This window comes from Poromitra crassiceps (genome assembly GCF_964638095.1).
Source record: "Poromitra crassiceps genome assembly, chromosome: 5".
NCBI lineage: Eukaryota > Metazoa > Chordata > Actinopteri > Beryciformes > Melamphaidae > Poromitra > Poromitra crassiceps.
In genome coordinates this window covers 5,354,220-5,374,331 of record NC_139642.1, presented here as the reverse complement: position 1 = coordinate 5,374,331, position 20,112 = coordinate 5,354,220, and the positions used below count along the sequence as shown (strand labels likewise).

The following is a 20,112-nucleotide window of genomic DNA, read 5'->3' as shown; positions in this document are numbered from 1 at the left end:
AACACATTCACACACTGAAACACATTCACACACTGAAACACATTCACACCACACACTGAAACACATTCACACCACACACTGAAACACATTCACACCACACACTGAAACACATTCACACCACACACTGAAACACACAGTGGCGTGCCTGACCAAGTTGGTGCTCAGAATCGCCCTTCCCCCACTCTGGGAAAAAGCTCCGAGCAGGTAGAAGGGGGCGCGGTCGCGCAGGGGGTGGGGTGGTATGGATTAGGGACCATGGTGAAAGTGCTGCAGCCAGGCCCGTAGCCAAGTTTTGGGGAATACTGAGGTCGTTTTAGCGCGGCGCGGGGGGCCCAGGGGGGGCACTTCAATTTTTCAATCTGGTGCACTTTGAGAGCAAAATTAACACTTTGAGTGCCACGGCCCTTGGGCAAAAGGTTGCTTGCTGTGCCACATAGGCCGCAATGCATTTTAAAACAGTCATATAATTTCTTTAATAATTACTATGTAAACACTGAACATGCACAAATAACGAGGAGACTCTCTTCTATCACCTGCAAAAAAGTTTATTGATCCCATTTTCCGTTCTTTAGTTGTGAGCCGGAGAAGATAGCTTGATTGAACGAAAAACAGACCTTTTTTTCTACGAGCTGAGATAATGAGCCTTTTGTGAAATTAAACATTTCAAGCACATCACTGACTCTGAAGCTAATTTTCTGATGTAGTCACACCTCAAAAATAATTTCCTTCAATAAAACAGTGAAGGCCAGGGAATTTTGTTTGGCAGAATAATATTTTTGAGCTGTAACCAGCAGCACTGGCCCCTGCGTGCGCTGCTGGTTACAGCTTCCTCCTGTGTCAAATGCCATGTAACCGACCCTTCCTCCTGTAATCCTGTCCTGCTGTCTGGGTCTGTCTGGGTGAAGTGTTGTATGGTGCTCTGTGTGCTCCCCCCCCCCCCCCCCCCCCCCCCCCCAACTGCACACGCCTCCTCCTGGGTGTGTCTGGTGGCTCTCTACTGAGTTTGCTCTGCACAGTGAAGGGTCCGCGACATCCAGCATTTTTACAGCGTTCCGCGTGTTTGTCACGGGCTCCTATTCTTCCAGTTGAGAATAATAAGACAGATTATGCGGATGTGCTGTGGCAGCGTACACGGAGGTGCTCAGTTGTGACAGCGGATGCTGCTGCTGCGGGAACAGCTGGCGTTGTGCTCGTTGTGCTTCATGCACGTCGATGCATACGGACGGATGCGATGCGATTTCCTCCTTTTCCCCAGCGACTTCTTCTGTGTGTTTGGCTCCTTTTTCTCTGATCAGGAGAGTGCTGTCGCCACCTAATGGGTTTGTAAAATAGGTTATCGACCTCCAATAGCTACAATATTGTTAGAGGCGACGTAAGAAGCTTAGATCGACACCCCCCCGTCAAAAAAACAATTTGGAGTTACTGACGCCATTTGGCGTCGCTGGCAGCCTACGGTAAATTTCTAATGACGCCATATGGCGTCGCTGGCACTCAATGTGTTAAGAGGCTAGATCTATAAAGAACTACAGACATCATGTTAGATTAATATCCTCTTTAACTGTGCTGTTGCTTTAAAATGATACAAAAAATAAATGTCTCCCCATATAATATAATTTATATTCTGCATACAGGTCACATGGCAGAATACTGCTCAATTAAATAGAATGGCCCATCTACACAAACATCACTTACAGGGTAGTTACTTACCCATTCACTTCAATAGAACTGTCCCCAAAGTCTAGCCCCAATCTAGCCCCAATGCAAAATCTGAATGTTGTGAGTTATCTTTCTTCCTTCTATAGCACACAGAGAGGTAGCAAATTGTTGCATTTCTGATCAAAACTGTCACATTAAAACATCAATGACAGATGAACAGATCTGGGGGCCGGGACTATTTTTCCCTTTTTTTGGGGGGGGGGGGGGGGGGGGGGGGGTACCGAGCCCATGACCTCGGTGTCCTCAATGGTAGCTACGGGCCTGGCTGCAGCCCAGGCAGCCAGAAAGCCAGAATTAGAAAAATGATTTCACTATTATTTAAAGACTTAAGACGTTGTTGTGCTTATTTTTTGTCTAGTATTGCAAAATAATAGTAGGCCTATTATCATGAAAAAGTATTTATTCAGTAATTACCCTCTCTGGCGCCCCTAACGGCTCAAGCGCCCCTAGCATTTGCCTAGTTCGCCTAATGGACGGCACGCCACTGGAAACACATTCACACCACACACTGAAACTCATTCACACCACACACTGAAACACATTCACACACTGAAACACATTCACACCACACACTGAAACACATTCACACTACACACTGAAACACATTCACACCACACACTGAAACACATTCACACCACACACTGAAACACATTCACACACTGAAACACATTCACACCACACACTGAAACACATTCACACCACACACTGAAACACATTCACACCACACACTGAAACACATTCACACACTGGAACATACATTCACACTAAGGCTGCACGATATTGGAAAAAACTGACATTGCGATATTCCCCGCCCATGCGATATATATTGCGATATGAAAAAATACAGATTTTCACCAGATTACCAGAATAGCTCTATTTGAAAGAAAATAATATTTCTAGAATGATTGGGATGATTTTGTAGAGGAGTCCATCTGATTTTGGAGGGGAAATTAGGTATTTTAATGTTTCTCAACCACTGGGCTGTGACCTACTGGTAGCATCATCTATCAGGGTGCACACACATTTTGACCAATGGATTTCCATGACTTACATACATGAAAAAGTGAGTGAGTTATGACATTCTACTTTAAAATGTCACTAGCCTATACTTCACTTAGTGTAATGCAGCCTTTAAAACCAGGGAAAGACAACGTGTATGCTGTATCACCATATTACCATCCAACATCTGAGGGCCTGTGTCCACCTGGCGTCTTTTCCTCAGGTCCAGCGTCTATTTTCAATTGTTTCCAATGGGAGGAGAGCGTATGCGAGCGCACACGGACGTGTAGAGAAAGTGCAGAGCGCCCAGCGTCTTTTTTCGGCGTTTTTGTGCGCCGACTCCCAGCGCTTCCAGCTGAAAATATTTTAACTTTTCAGAAAGACGCTGGTGTCGGCTGCTCCTTTTCTGGTAACTAATCATATGGAAAAACTATCGCAACAGAGACAGAACGGCTCAATTGTGGGAGCAGATCGGCTAGACACTTAATATTTCTGGTGAGTGTTGTGCTTACTGCTTTTAATAGCGTAGCCTACCTGTGTTGTTAGCTTGCTAGCTGTCAGCTATCAAGCTGAACTAACGTTACTTGCAGACTGCTTCCTTGTATATTGTGCGCTGGGATCAGCGTTCCCCAGCGCACTCCCAGCTTTTAACGTCGGAAAAAGAAGCTAGGTGGACACAGGCCCTAAGACTGTAGAAAAGGGCCCATAATGGCCCACCGTCAGGCCTGTTCTTGGGGCAGTCGATGCCCACCAGCCGGCGCGCCAATGACGTAATGATGATGACATCATCAACGATGACAATGATGTCATAGCATAGAGTTCACCTGTGAGGTCATCGGCGATGTCAGACATAACACCGATGATGTCATAGCTCCCTCGAACGTTGTGACATCACCAATGACGTGATGTCATACACCAAAACGCAGGGATATAAACAAAGTGTTCTGTGACGCTATACCACATCCGAGAGATTCCTGCTTGATTCCTTCGAGATTCCTTCGACTTCCATACTTCTTCAGGTATTCTTACTCATAATGTCAACCATTTGCACAACCAATTCCGAACTCGAACTGAATCCTGGCTATCTTAGCCAGGCCCTGGTGACCGACTGCTTTACAACCAGTCAGGTCACCAGTGGTATTTCAACCGAGTCCCAGGACCGACATCTCGGTCCCTATCTCCATCTCCGTGATTCTGACCGATCACAGCCCGCGAGCCCTCATCCACGATCCAGCACACTTCACGAGGCAAGCCCCAAAGCTTCGCCCCCAGCAAGCCCACAAGCTTCGCTACAAAGACCATATAGTCTCATATCACAATATTGATATAAATTTGATATATTGCCCACCCCTAATATTGAGTGCCAGAATCTACCTCCCAATGATGCTATTTGCAGAAAAACATTAGATTTAATTGATTATAATCACTGCTTTCAACTTATTTCGTTCTTCTAACATTTCAATAAATCAACAATGAAACACTGCTGCCACTTCACACATGGTTACTTCACACACTTGGTCTGACCCCCTTCCAGAAACTACCAAGTGGTACACTCCGCATTTGGGGAGTTCCGGTTTTTGAGCGCACGCAGGGCAGTACAGAGAGACGAGCATTCACATGCAGCCAAACAATTGACAAACAATTCATTCGTGAAAAGTAATAAATATACATTTATTTGCCCAGCTATGTCTATTGTCTTTTTATTTTCACCGACATGTTTTGTGTAAATGAGTCGCTATGTATGATTAACTCTACCGTAACGTTACTGCTATCATGTGATGCAACATGACTGAAGGGGAGAGACAGCCGCAGTGATAACACGGACAACTTCTCAGTAATCACTTTAGCCTTCGTGTCATAAGTTGCGGTCTTGCTTTTTGGTGTTTCAAGAGTAAATATCTCCACTCCACGGATATGAGTTACAGCAGCCAGCCTGCTGTATACTAGTGCGCTGCAAGCTGTGGAGACGTCCGCCTCCGCAATCACATCGTTTACAGACGGGCTACTGTCAGCAACCCAACATAAGCAAAAACAATTCAATTGAGCTCTCTGTGCATGTTTGTTGTGTTGAAGCTAAGCACTAAATGAGTGAGTACAGTAGCGGGGCGTCTCTCTCCTTTGAGAGAACCTCATTTCACTCAGTAGGCTACCCCTAAAGTGAGAGTTTATCAAGCAACATGACGAGTTAATTTGCTTTTGACATCGCACGTCCTGCGATGTGACTATCGCGCATGCGCACATTGCGATGACGATGTGTAAACGATATATCGTGCAGCCCTAATTCACACCACACACTGAAACACATTCACACCACACACTGAAACACATTCACACCACACACTGAAACACATTCATCCCACACACTGAAACACATTCACACCACACACATGAGCACAACATGGCGGCCAAAAAACACAACAGCACATTAGGCAACGCAGTCTTAACAAAGCCATTATGTATATCAAATATCAATTCCATGCCCTACCTATTAACTCATTGAATGCCAGCCACTTTTGGAGAACGGACGCTCCCATTGCCAGAGTTTCAGAGCGTTTTCAGTGATTTCTCGAGGCCCACAGAATATTGTGTGATATTACTATGTAAACACTGAACACGCCCAAAGAACGATGAGAGTCTATTGTATCATCAGCAAAAAAAAGTTTATTGATATCATTTTCCGTTCTTTAGTTATCAGCCGGAGAAGATAGGTTGATTTCAGCAAAAACAGACGTTTCAGACTAGAAGCCGAGATAATCAGCCTTTTGTGAAATGAAACATTTCAAGCACATCACTGACTCTGAAGCTAATATTTTCTGATGTTGTGACACCTCAAAAATAATTTCCTTCAATAAAAGAGCAAAAACAAAGGAATTTTGTTTGGCAAAATAATATTTTTTAGCTGCAACCAGCAGCGCTGGCCCCTGCTGCGCAGACCCTATACTTTCTTGCTGGTCTTGATTTACTGCTGGTGGGCATCAGATATTCTAGCTTGTGTTTGCCAACCAATCTGTCCATCGAGCCTGCTGTCTGGGTCTGTCTGGGTCGGTGTTGTATGCTGCCCTGCGTGCCCCACCCCCCTCTACTGCAAACCCCTCCTCCGTGGGTGTGTCTCTGGTGGCTCTGGTGGCTCTCTGCTGCGGTTTGCTCTGCACTGAAAACCCAGCTTTTTCACAGCGTTCCGCGTGTATTTGTCACTGGCTCCCAGCGCTTCCAACTGAGAATAATAACAACTCCACAACTAATCATGTGGAGGGGCTATCGCAGCGGACACGGAGGGGCTCAATTGTGGCAGCAGATTGGCTGCTGCAGGCACAGCTAACGTTATGCTTCATGCATATCGATGCATACCGATGCGGTTTCCGTGTCCCCACGGCTGCTTCTCTGTTTTTTTCTTCACCTTTCTCTAATCTGGAGAGCACTGTCGCCACCTAATGGGTCCGTAAAATAGCTTTTACACATTCAACATCCACCATACTTTCACAGGAGATGCATCTGGCTTTGATCCACGTCCCACCGTCAAAAAACGCATTTGACGCCGATCGACGTCATTGGCACTCTACGTTACTATTCGATTTGACGCCGATCAACGTCATTGGCACTCAATGAGTTAACATCAGTGTGCTCGATCCTGTCCTGTCCAGTCTGTGTCCAAAGACAAATAAAGTCTCTCCTTTGTGATGGCCATCAACATAAAGACTTGATCAATATAAAGGTGTGTGATACTAATGTTAAGATGTTTGTTTTATGTCCATTTGACCTGTAGATATTGACATGCATCTAGCAAGGAAATTGAACTTCCGTGGTTGAGACACTTTGACATGGAGCAGGCCACTTTGAGCAGAGCAGAGGGGAGGTCCTTCTCTCACACCATGCCATAATCACTTGCCAGCTAGGGGAGAACCCCTCTATAAAAAAATGGTCCGGCCCGGTGCAGCACTGGGCCGGTGAAGTTCATTATTATCACATTCACTGCCAGCCGTTTTTTTTTACTGTAGGTAGGTTCTGCCAGAGGGTTTTTTTGAGGATTCTGGCTCATCTTTCAAGACCCGAGGATTCTTTTCTGCTAAGATTTTGTGAACACACAATATCTCAAAATAACTAATAGAATGTGTGCTTTCTCTGTCTAAAAGAGTTAGTTTGTAGAGTTAGTAGTTATGTAAGCATTAGCAGTTGAATACAGCATGGTTTCAGCGTCAGAAAAATGATTCTGAGATAAACGGCTTTTTGTGAAATTCGATAGAACAGTCACTTTAACCATTCATTTTTGGCATCAGTAAGACGTCAGACATCTAAACAATAGTTTTGAACAGTAATTTCCTCCATAACAGCAGGAAACACCCCTCTGCTTCCAACTCCTCCCTCCGTGGGCGTTCTTCTTGGCTGCAGCGGCCGTGTCACAAGCTTGTCACCAGTCTCACTGCTTTGCTGCTGCTGTGCGGCTGTGCCTGTCTGCGCGGCCGCTCTTTGAGGAAGTCTGGATGGACTCGCTCGCTTCTTGGAGTTTTGGTTGAGAGCTTTGATGAAGCTTTTGCGATTCTGGTCATATTTATGCTGCGTGTTTCAAAGTGTGTTCCACCCGTAATCTATTATGCAAATTTGCAATCCCGCACTGCCAGCAATCAGCGCGAAAACGAAAGCGTTTTCGCCAATCCATTTTCATGAGAATGGCTTCGTCACACTGCTTTTTGCTTGCCTTCCTCTAGTCAGGAAAGCACTGTCGCCACTTAGTGGGTCGGTGGAATGGGTTGTACACGTTGTACACGTCCAATACTTATATAAGAGATGTAAAAGGGTTAGATGCACATCCCACCGTCAAAAAAACAAAATCGACGTTTTTTGACGTAAAAACACGTCATTGGCAGTGAACGGTTGGATTTTGTTTGACGTAAAAACACGTCATTGGCAGTGAACGTGTTATTATATATATATATATTTTTTTTTTTTCTGCAGTCCGGTCGGCCCATAACACACACCGGCCCTTCTGACATTTGCCAGAACTGCCAGATGGCCAGTCCGGGCCTGATGGTGGTGGATTTCATATGGCTCTATTAGAGACATAGATGTCACAGCATCTACAGTAGTGAGGCTGAAGATCTTTAAATGAAAGTTGTCTGATCTATTCAACTTTATTACAAGTGCAAAATTAACCATTTAAACTTGACAGAAATAGTTATTTTTACATAATAAAACTGCCTGATATTAAACATTTTATGATTTTAACATTTTCAGCCATATACACCGGCCAGCACTAATAATAGTTATTCTTTATTCTTGAGTTTTACAAACTTTTGTACAGGTTTTCTTTAGAAGAGATCCTCGTGTAAACTCCTTGTTTAAAAAGAGTTACATGTTGGATTCTCATTAGTGCACTGTTCTGAAATTAGTTATGATCATGTAAAAACTGTCCCAAGGATCTGGTTTGTGTTTTCATTTCAGTTTTGGACTCAGGGGCACTTTACACGAGGACGGTTTCCTATGGAAACGGGGAATTATTTTATCGTTAGTGCCTCCCGTTAAGACGGCGACGGCGAATTCGCGCTTAGGAAACGACACATTTTGGAACCACCCTCTAGAGTGGAATTGTTTGAGACGCTTCCCGCTGAGCGGGGCTTCCCGCTCCATGTAATCGCTTTGGAACGGCACATTTCAGAAACTCTGACGTGCCTACACACGCGATTACGCCATAGCCGTGCGCGAGTTGGCAACCAAATAAAACGTCAGTATTAATGAAGTTTGGCAACACTCAGAATTAAGCTACACTGCGGCCAACTCCAGTTACATGTTCATAACGTTACTGCTGCGAGGAGCCGATGGCTGTACCCGGTCGGCATTTAACGTTATAGTTACAAAGCACGTCGACAGTGTTTTCTCACTGCCAGTAGCAGTAGGGTGACAGATCACACTCAGCGCTCCCGGTCCTCGCTGCTCGTTAAAGATTTCCAATAGGCGTTATTCTGATAAACTGGTCACATATATGTTACATTCTCACCCGACAAATATTAAAACTTTAACAGTTTGGGTTTTTTTTAGCTTGAAAAAAGCTTTTTGGCAAGTCTAAATGACTGCGGAAAGTGTACTCTACTTCCGCGTTTCAAGCGAAATTACGTCATGCAGTAAGCGTCCTTGTATGGGCAAAGAATAAGGTGATCACACTGCCACCTAGCGACCTGGCATGTACATTACGGGGTTTTAAAAATTCAACAGCGCTCATGTAAACAGGGAGAAGGTGTGAAGGAAAAGGTGTCCTCGTGTAAAGGGCCCCTCAATGTGTGACAGAATGTGATAAATCCTTTACTTTAGCTTTCAACAACAGAGGCAGTAAAGAGAGGAGATGATGCAATATTCTACCACATGATAGAAACTAGATGTGATAAATGTTGGTATCTCAGCTGCTTTCAAAACTCACATCAGCAGGAAAACACAGAGGTCAGGTATTTTCACTGATATTAATGTGCATGTAAAGCCACATTTAAATGGTTGTCTGTTGAACAGTATCAGTAATACTGACCTGAGAGTTTCCAGTCTACAGTGTGGACTCTCTAGTCCAACAGAGACCAGCTTCACTCCAGAGTCCTGTAAGTCATTGTTACTCAGGTCCAGCTCTCTCAGACTGGAGGACTGGGAGCTGAGAACTGAGGCCAGAGCTTCACAGCTTCTCTCTGACAGGTAATTCTTACGCAGGTCCAGCTCTCTCAGACTGGAGGACTGGGAGCTGAGAACTGAGGCCAGAGCTTCACAGCTTCTCTCTGACAGCTTACAGTCACTCAGCCTTAATGGATATGAAAAGATAAGGAAATATTATTATTTTATCATTTCAGTCACACAACTCACATAAACAGATGATTAATGAATGCAAATATAGATACAGAGTTCAGTATGGCATCTAGGCTCTGATGATGTCACTCCCTGTAGCACTGGTTCAAATCCTAGTTGCTCTATTCTGAAGTAGCTTGAGATGTGACAGTGAACTATAGCTGATCTGGTTTGTGTTTTAATTTCAGTTCTGGACTCAATGTGTGACAGAATGTGATAAATGCTTTACTTTAGGTTTCAACAACAGAGGCAGTAAAGAGAGGAGATGATGCAATATTCTAGCACAGGATAGAAACTAGATGTGATAAATGTTGGTATCTCAGCTGCTTTCAAAACTCACATCAGCAGGAAAATACAGAGGTCAGGTATTTTCACTGATATTAATGTGCATGTGAAGCCACATTTAAATGGTGGTCTGTTGAACAGTATCAGTAATACTGACCTAAGAGTTTCCAGTCTACAGTGTGGACTCTCGAGTCCAACAGACAGCAGTTTCACTCCAGAGTCCTGTAAGTTATTCTTACTCAGGTCCAGCTCTCTCAGACTGGAGGACTGGGAGCTGAGAACTGAGGCCAGAGCTTCACAGCTTCTCTCTGACAGCTTACAGTCACTCAGCCTTAATGGATATGAAAAGATAAGGAATTATTATTATTTTATCATTTCAGTCACACAACTCACATAAACAGATGATTAATGAATGCAAATATAGATACAGAGTTCAGTATGGCATCTAGGCTCTGATGATGTCACTCCCTGTAGCACTGGTTCAAATCCTAGTTGCTCTATTCTGAAGTAGCTGGAGATGTGACAGTGAACTATAGCTGATCTGGTTTGTGTTTTAATTTCAGTTCTGGACTCAATGTGTGACAGAATGTGATAAATGCTTTACTTTAGGTTTCAACAACAGAGGCAGTAAAGACAGGAGATGATGCAATATTCTAGCACAGGATAGAAACTAGATGTGATAAATGTTGGTATCTCAGCTGCTTTCAAAACTCACATCAGCAGGAAAATACAGAGGTCAGGTATTTTCACTGATATTAATGTGCATGTAAAGCCACATTTAAATGGTGGTCTGTTGAACAGTATCAGTAATACTGACCTAAGAGTTTCCAGTCTACAGTGTGGACTCTCGAGTCCAACAGACAGCAGTTTCACTCCAGAGTCCTGTAAGTCATTCTTACTCAGGTCCAGCTCTCTCAGACTGGAGGACTGGGAGCTGAGAACTGAGGCCAGAGCTTCACAGCTTCTCTCTGACAGCTTACAGTCACTCAGCCTTAATGGATATGAAAAGATAAGGAAATATTATTATTTTATCATTTCAGTCACACAACTCACATAAACAGCTGATTAATGAATGCAAATATAGATACAGAGTTCAGTATGGCATCTAGGCTCTGATGATGTCACTCCCTGTAGCACTGGTTCAAATCCTAGTTGCTCTATTCTGAAGTAGCTGGAGATGTGACAGTGAACTATAGCTGATCTGGTTTGTGTTTTAATTTCAGTTCTGGACTCAATGTGTGATAGAATGTGATAAATGCTTTACTTTAGGTTTCAACAACAGAGGCAGTAAAGAGAGGAGATGATGCAATATTCTAGCACAGGATAGAAACTAGATGTGATAAATGTTGGTATCTCAGCTGCTTTCAAAACTCACATCAGCAGGAAAATACAGAGGTCAGTATTTTCACTGATATTAATGTGCATGTAAAGCCACATTTAAATTGTGGTCTGTTGAACAGTATCAGTAATACTGACCTGAGAGTTTCCAGTCTACAGTGTGGACTCTCTAGTCCAACAGACAGCAGCTTCACTCCAGAGTCCTGTAAGTCATTCTTACTCAGGTCCAGCTCTCTCAGACTGGAGGACTGGGAGCTGAGAACTGAGGCCAGAGCTTCACAGCTTCTCTCTGACAGCTTACAGTCACTCAGCCTTAACTCATTCATGGCCAGTTTAGGACTGCCAATATTTAGCACAGGCCAAAGCTTTTCATAATTGTTGGTCATCTTTCAAGACCCACAGTAAATTATCTATTAGCACCAAAGTGATTTGCAATACCTCAAAATGAAGATGTACGTCTCTGGGTTCACCAGGAGAAAAAAAAGTGAGCTTTTAGCATGTTCTGTACTCTACTTATAGCCATTTATATACACCCTGTTTTCACCCAAAAGGTCTCTCTGAGAAAAGAAATTGCAGAAAATGGCATTTATGTACAGCACACAATCTCAGGCAGAACTCGCTCTCAATTCTTTTATTTTGAACTGTATTGACATCAGACATGTAAATATTATTCATTATGACACAAATGACAAAAAAAAAATATATATATATATATATATATATATATATATATGAAGTGCTTTTTTTACATTCAACAATACAGTTTGCTCAGTGTGAGTGAGTGTGCAGACAGACAGACAGACAGACAGACACACAGACAGACAGACAGACAGACAGACACAGACACAGACACAGACACACACACACACACACACACACACACACACACACACACACACACACACACACACAGAGAGAGAGAGTTCTGTCCACAGCTGCTGCTAGATCGCACCTCCTTCCCCCGCACCTCCTTCCCCCTCCTTCCCCATCAGCGTTTTGCCTCCTCTGCCTCTGCTCGTTTTCCTCCTCTCGTTCGGGCTGGGACGAATGCTGCGACACGAAACAGGAACGGGTCCGGCTTGGCTTTGGGACCAGGCGCTGCTGGAACCGGATCGATCATGTTCGTCACGGGTTTGACTAGGCAATCCAGGTTCGCCCTGCAGCAAGGCGAGCAGTGCAGCGCGCCGAGGGGCGTTTCAATGGCGTTTCTCCTCTCTACAAGGAAGCGCATTTCTCTGTTTTTCCTCCTTTCCTCCTTCTTCCTTATTTCAAACAACAGCTGCGGTATGTGTTTGATAACGTGCTGTCGGCTTGACTTTGAGGTTAGGGACCTGTGTCTGTGTCACAGGCTGGGTAAGTGTTTGAACTAAGCGCTGCACTAATAAAAACAAAAACACGTCAAACACGTCATTGGCGGGGAGGGCTATTTCTGATAACACGTCAAAGACGTCTTTGGCGGTGAATGAGTTAATGGATATGAAAAGATAAGGACATATTATTTTATCATTTCAGTCACACAACTCACATAAACAGATTATTAATTAATGCAAATATAGATACAGAGTTCAGTATGGCATCTAGGCTCTGATGATGTCACTCCCTGTAGCACTGGTTCAAATCCTAGTTGCTCTATTCTGAAGCAGCTGAGATGTGACAGTGAACTATGTCTGAGACAGGAATAGAGAGAGGTGCAGTAACCTAAATAAGATATCAAAGCATGTGGTTTGAGACAGGAATAGAGAGAGGTGCAGCAATCTGAATAAGATATCAAAACATGAGGTTTGAGACAGGAATAGAGAGAGGTGCAGCAATCTAAATAAGATATCAGATATCAAAGCATGAGGTTTGAGACAGGAATAGAGAGAGGTGCAGCAATCTAAATAAGATATCAAAGCATGAGGTTTGAGACAGGAATAGAGAGAGGTGCAGCAATCTAAATAAGATATCAAAGCATGAGGTTTGAGACAGGAATAGAGAGAGGTGCAGCAATCTAAATAAGATATCAAAGCATGAGGTTTGAGACAGGAATAGAGAGAGGTGCAGCAATCTAAATAAGATATCAAAGCATGAGGTTTAAGACAGGAATACAGAGGTGCTGCAATATAAATAAGATATCAAAGCATGATGTTTGATACAGGAATAGAGAGAGGTGCAGCAATCTAAATAAGATATCAAAGCATGAGGTTTGATACAGGAATAGAGAGAGGTGCAGCAATCTAAATAAGATATCAAAGCATGAGGTTTGAGACAGGAATAGAGAGAGGTGCAGCAATCTAAATAAGATATCAAAGCATGAGGTTTGAGACAGGAATAGAGAGAGGTGCAGCAATCTAAATAAGATATCAAAGCATGAGGTTTGAGACAGGAATAGAGAGAGGTGCAGCAATCTAAATAAGATATCAAACCATGAGGTTTGATACAGGAATAGATCTGGTTTCAAACCCACTCACTCAACCGAAACTGCTCTTCTCGCTGTCACTGAGGCACTTCACTCCGCCACTTCATCCCTCTCCTCTGTTCTCATACTCCTGGACCAATCTGCTGCTTTCGACACTGTTAACCACCAAATCCTTCTTTCCACCCTTTCTGACTTGGGTGTCACTGGGTCTGCACTCTCCTGGTTCTCCTCATATCTTTCTGATCGCTCCTACGGGGTTTCTTGGAGAGGCTCCCTTTCTACTCCTTGCACCCTTTCCACTGGTGTTCCTCAGGGTTCTGTTCTAGGTCCTTTCCTGTCCTGTCACTTGGTCACATCATTTCATCTCACGGTTTTTCCTATCACTCCTATGCCGATGACACACAGCTTTACCTTTCCTTCCCCCCCTCTGACACTTCAATTGGGTCACGGATCTCTGCCTGCCTGAAAGACGTTGGTGTCTGGATGGCGGATCATCACCTCAAACTCAACCCTGAAAAAACCGAGATCATCTTCCTCCCTGGCAAAGAATCCCCCCTGACTGACCTCTCCATATCCATTGACAACCACACCGTCTCCACTCCATCTCAAACAGCTAAAAACCTGGGAGTGATCCTTGACCACCAACTCACCTTCTCTGCCTACATTGCCACAACAGCACGCTCCTGCCGGTTCTCCCTCTTCAATATTCGTAAGATACGCCCATTTCTCACCAGAGAAGTGACACAAATTCTGGTACAGTCAGGATTGTCGCGCATCGACTACTGCAATGTCCTTTTGGCAGGCCTCCCTGCCTCTGAAATACTTCCTCTTCAGCTCATTCAGAACACAGCAGCCCGTCTGGTCTACAATTTACCTAGATTTTCCCATGTCACCCCCCTTTTCCGAGAGCTTCACTGGCTTCCCATCCTGGCACGCATCAAATTCAAAACTCTGGCACTAGCTTTCAAGGCCGTTCACCAAACAGCCCCCTCGTATTTACAGTCTATGGTCACTTTCCAAACCTCTCACCGCCCGCTCCGCCCCTCCACTAGTGCAGGATGTCTCGCCCCTCCCCTGCTACGTGGGCTCAGAAGCCGCTCTCGGTCGAGACTTTTCTCCTACCTGGCCCCAAAATGGTGGAATGAACTTCCCCCGGACATCAGGACTGCCGCATCACTCCCCATTTTCCGCAGAAAACTTAAAACTCATCTCTTCAGACTTTATATTGACTCTTCCTGAATTCCCTCCCTCCTCTCTGCCTGCTTTCCATGTGTTTTTAATTGAATTTTCTGTTTCTTAAATGTTTGCTCCTTTAATTGTTCACACCTTTAATCTCCCCTTTTATATTGGCTTCTCATATTTTTACTACTGTCTTTCTATTTTATCTATTCATGTTATTGTGTGCTGTATATGATCATGATATAAATCGCTTTGGATAAAGGCGCTTTGCTAAATACAAATAAAGTAAAGTAAAGATAGTAAGCCACCCTCCCTCAAATCCAAGAAGGACTCCTCTCCAAGTTTCAGTGGTAGTTAAAGGTAAAATACACTCTTTTTCTGCCTTGATTGATTCTGGTGCTGACGAGAGTTTTATTGATGATTCTGTCTGTGAAAAGTTAAATATTCCCCCTTTTGATCTTGAGGTGCCGCTTAAGACCAATGCTCTGAACGGGGAATTATTGGCCCTGATCACAAAGAAAACTGTGCCTCTGATGCTTCATCTGTCTGGTAACCACGAATAACTTCTCAATTTTTATGTCATGCCCTCTCCTGATGTTCCCATAGTTCTTGGATTTCCCTGGCTCATGCTGCATGTGGATTGGAGGAGTGGGACAATTTACAGTTGGAGTATTTTTTGCCATTCATGTTGTCTCAAGTCTGCTCTGGGTCCTAATTCTCTCTTATTCTCCTCAAGCCGCTAAACCAGATTTATCTATGGTTCCTTCTGAGTATCAGGACCTGGGAGAGGTTTTCAGTAAGCAGCATGCACTCTCTCTTCCTCCTCATTGGCCTTATGACTGCGCCATTGAGTTACTACCAGGAGCTCCACTGCCAGGCAGCCACCTTTACAACCTTTCCAAGCCGGAGCGTGAGGCTATGGAAGACTACATCCAGACTTCGGTGGCAGCTGGTCTTATTCGCCTGTGGGGGCTGGTTTTTTCTATGTGGGGAAGGACGGTAGCCTGAGGCCTTGTATTGACTACAAAGGTTTGAATAACATTACTATCAAAAATTGCTGGATCGACATAACGCCTATCACCTGGTGCGGATTTGTGAAGGTGATGAGTGGAAGATGGCGTTCAATACACGTCTTGGCCACTTCGAGTACCTGGTTATGCCCTTTGGACTCACCAATGCTCCTGCGGTGTTCCAGGCCATGGTAAATGATGTGCTTAGAGACATGCTCAACCGTTTTGTCTTTGTCTACATAGATGACATCCTGATCTTCTCCAAGTCACTGCCGGAACATATCCAACATGTCCGCCTGGTCCTGCGGCGGCTTTTGGAGAACCAGCTGTTTGTGAAGGCTGAAAAGTGTGAATTTCATGTTCCTACCACCACGTACCTGGGCTTTATCATCTCCGAGGGACGGGTGAGCATGGATCCAGCCAAGGTCAGGGCAGTGACGGAGTGGCCGCAGCCGCCCACCCGCAATCAGCTGCAGCGGTTCTTGGGGTTCGCAAATTTTTATAGACGTTTTATCAGGAACTATAGCCAGGTTGCTGCTCCATTGACTGCACTAACCTCACCTGTGTCCAAGTTTCAGTGGTCTCCTGAAGCAGCTGCAGCATTCAAGAACCTGAAAACAAGGTTTACTACAGCTCCCATCCTGGTCCAGCCCGACCCCACACGGCAGTTTATTGTGGAAGTGGACGCTTCTGACGTGGGGGTCGGAGCGGTTCTATCACAGCGGGCAGCCATAGACCAGAAACTTCATCCCTGTGCTTACCGCTCTCATAAACTGGATCCGGCTGAGAGAAATGATGATGTAGGGAACTGCGAGCTGCTGGCTGTGGTCCTGGCTCTGGACGAGTGGAGACACTGGCTGGAAGGTGCTGAGCACCCTTTCATAGTCTGGACCGATCACAAGAACCTGGCATACCTTAAGAGTGCTAAGCGTCTCAACTCTCGCCAAGCCAGGTGGGCGCTATTTTTTGGACGTTTCCAGTTCACCCTGACATACCGTCCGGAGTTTGAAGACATCAAGGTGGACGCCTTGTATGTCGTGGATGAGGTCACTGCCTCTTGTGTCGTCGCGAGACTCACCTGGGACGTCGAGTCAGTGGTTCTGGAGGCCCAGCGAACCCAGGTACAGGTCCTCCTGGTCACCTGTTTGTTCCTTATGCTGCCAGGTCGAAAGTACTCCAGTGGGCTCACTCTTCCCGGGTCAACTGCCACCTTGGGCAACGTCACACCATCGAGGTCCTTCATCGTCACTTCTGGTGGCCGACGTTGGAAACTGATGCCCGGGGCTATGTGGCAGCCTGTCCAGTGTGCGCTCAGAATAAGACAGCTCTGGTCTCCTTCGCCCTCTGCCCATTCCATGGCGGCCATGGTCCCACATCGCTGTAGATTTTGTTACGGATCTGCCTCCTTCCGAATGTAACACAGTCATTTTGACTATCATTGACCGATTTTCTAAAGCTGCTCACTGTGTTCCTCTTCCCAAGCTCCCCACAGCCAGAGAGACCGGGGTCCTGATGGTGCAACATGTTTTCTGCGTCCATGGCATCCCTGTGGGCATTGTTTCGGACCGTGGTCCTCAGTTTACCTCCCAGGTATGGAAGGCCTTCTGTACAGAGCTGGGCACTTCGGTCAGTTTGTCTTCTGGTTTTCATCCACAGTCTAATGGCCAGGTGGAACGCTGGAACCAGGAGCTGGAAGCCACGCTGAATTGTTTGGCATCCACCAATCCTTCAACCTGGGCTTCACAGCTTGTGTGGGCAGAATATGCCCATAATTCCTCGACCAGCACTGCCACAGGTATAACTCCCTTCCAGTGTTCTCTGGGTTATCAATCTCCATTGTTCCCAGCCCAGGAAGGAGACATTGCTGTGCCATCAGTTCGAGTCAATCTCCATCGCTGTCGTCGTGCCTGGAAAACTGCCCGCTCTGCCTTACTGCGGTCCACCCGACAGAACCAACGACAGGCCAACCGACGTCGGGTTCCGGCACCAGTCTATCAGGTTGGTCAGAAGGTTTGGCTGTCAACTACCGACCTGCCTCTGCGGACAGAGTGTCATAAGCTTTCCCCTAGGTTCATTGAGCCTTTAGCTATTGAAAATATCATAAGGGACCGTTCGTTATTTAGAAGGGGGGGTCACTGGAGGGATTTGGTGTGCTCTGAAATAAAAAGCTGTGCCCCTTCCCTGATCAAAATATATTTTTCCTTGACCCTTCCCAAGTGATTTGAAAAATATGATTGACCCTCCCCAAACAATATTGTTGCGCACTTGCGACTGACACAGAGATCTTACTTTTAACCACTCCTGCACCTCATACACCGCGTGACAGCAGGGGGTGCTATTTATTCCACATCGGAATCATTCAACATTTGCAGAAACTCCGGCCAGAGGTGATCGAAGACACTAACAGTCTCAGTCGTGGTGGCTACATTGATAGTAAAACTAAACATTGCCATTACCACAAAATGCAATCAAAACATGAGCACAACATCACTAAACCACGTTTTTAAGTGTAACAGTAACAAGCTTCCCACAAGAACATGAAGTCCCATAATCCTTTGCGCTTCTTAAAGCAGAACTGTCACCAATCAGAGCGACCGCCTCCTCTGGTCGCTACATGCTATTTTTGCTTGTGAAACAATCTTCAGTCTGTGTATATCAATATTTGTGTTTAAATAGCGGTCAATGACTGATGGAAAAAAAGTTTGCCGGTTCTATTGGACAAAAAAAAAAAACACATATCAAAACACAACCCTATGTGGTATAAATATCCCTCGTAGACTTAACGTAATTTAGGAGATGAGTGAGCCGTAATTCGGTTCTACTGTGACTGAGACTGCTGGGCGCAGAACGATAGAGCCCATATATATTTTGTGATGATGCAACGATAGAGCCCATATATATTTTGTGATGATGCAACGATAGAGCCCATATATATTTTGTGATGCCATGCCGCCATGTCTGTTTGTTTGCTCGACTTTGTTCCAGTGGGTTATTCGCGCTGGAAATGTACTTCCTCACCAGAAAAGCGCCACTGATTGGCCAGATACTGTACACGCCTACTGTCTGGATAGGCCAAGCACAAAGATTGACAGATAGGACCGCCAAAGAGAAACAATGCACCGGGACATACCAAACAGTTTGGACAGGAGGGGTGTAAATGAAGCAACTCAGTAGTTGTTGAAGTCCGAAAAGCAAACATTACAACAACAACAAAAGTGTATATATTTTTATCGAATCAAAATTGTATTCCCCTCCCCTGGACTCAAATTAAAGAGAGTGTACCCTCCCTCAGACTAAATTTAAAACAAAATTACCCTCCCTTATTTTCCTCCAGTGGACCCTTCCCTAAATAACGAACGGTCCCTAGATCCTGCTGTGGTTCGTTTGAAGCTACCTAGAACCCTTCGTGTTCACCCTGCTTTCCATGTGTCTCGTATCAAGCCTGTTGTTACCAGTGTTCTGTCCCTCCCTGTTCCGCCCCCTCCTCCTCCCACGATGCTGGATGCCGGTCTGGTATACACTGTCCGCCGTCTCCTCGATGTTCGCAGCCGTGGCCGAGGGCTACAGTACCTAGTGGATTGGGAAGGGTATGGTCTGGAGGAACGTTGTGACCCCGCTCTCATCCGAGCTTTCCATCAGCGGTTCCCTGATCGGCCTGGTGGGACGCCTGGAGGTGCCCGTTAGGGACGGGGTACTATCATGGCAATTGGGCAGGTCTGTCTTCCTTGTGTCTTTAATGCTCTCTGTGCATGTCTATTAGGTTGGAGCTGTGAGCTGCATCAGGAGGGGTGGGTGTGGCTAATTAGGAGGATTGCTGTCAGCTGTGTCCTCATCAGCTGGAGGCCTTTAAATATCTGGCGGAACCTCCATTCAGTGTCTGCTTGTAATACCGTATAGGTCAGTACGAACGCCAGCCTTGAACATCTGAACCTTTTTGCATGGACTACCATTGATTTCTGTCTCTTCTGCCAGAGCCGAGCCACTGTACCACCTGGACTTGCCACAGCTCCTCCTGGACTTGCTACAGATGAGCCACAGTACCATCTGGACTGCCACAGCCAAACCACAGCATCATCTGGACAGCCACAGATAAGCCACAGTACCATCTGGATTGCCACAGAAGCCACAGCTCCTTTTTGGACCTAGAGACTGCATATTATCAAGATCGTGTGACTGTATTGCCTTTTTTAGCCACTCTTTAAGTTTTCCTTAAGTAAAACATTTGTTTAAGCATCAAACACGTTTCCTGGTCTGTGTCTGCATTTGGGTTCCTTGTCGTTCGTGACATTATATTTAAATCAAGCCAAATGTACAAAGTCATCATCACCATACACTAACTAAAGCTTTGTTTGTGAAGGTGCAGAATCTAATTCA

At 45.2% G+C, this 20,112-nt stretch overlaps 1 protein-coding gene across 2 annotated transcripts in view; it reads right to left on the bottom strand.

Moving 5' to 3' along the window:
- LOC310777524 (uncharacterized protein) overlaps window positions 1-20,112 on the bottom strand; it is a 53,907-nt gene that overhangs the window by 17,187 nt on the left and 16,608 nt on the right. For both annotated transcript variants that reach the window (XM_083637880.1, XM_083637881.1), the window contains exons 5-8: window positions 11,290-11,463; window positions 10,631-10,804; window positions 9,971-10,144; window positions 9,224-9,484 (exon numbers count right to left, since the gene is read on the bottom strand). In XM_083637880.1, coding sequence (XP_083494006.1) covers window positions 9,224-9,484; window positions 9,971-10,144; window positions 10,631-10,804; window positions 11,290-11,463 — 783 coding nt within the window. The remainder of the gene's footprint in view (window positions 1-9,223; window positions 9,485-9,970; window positions 10,145-10,630; window positions 10,805-11,289; window positions 11,464-20,112) is intronic.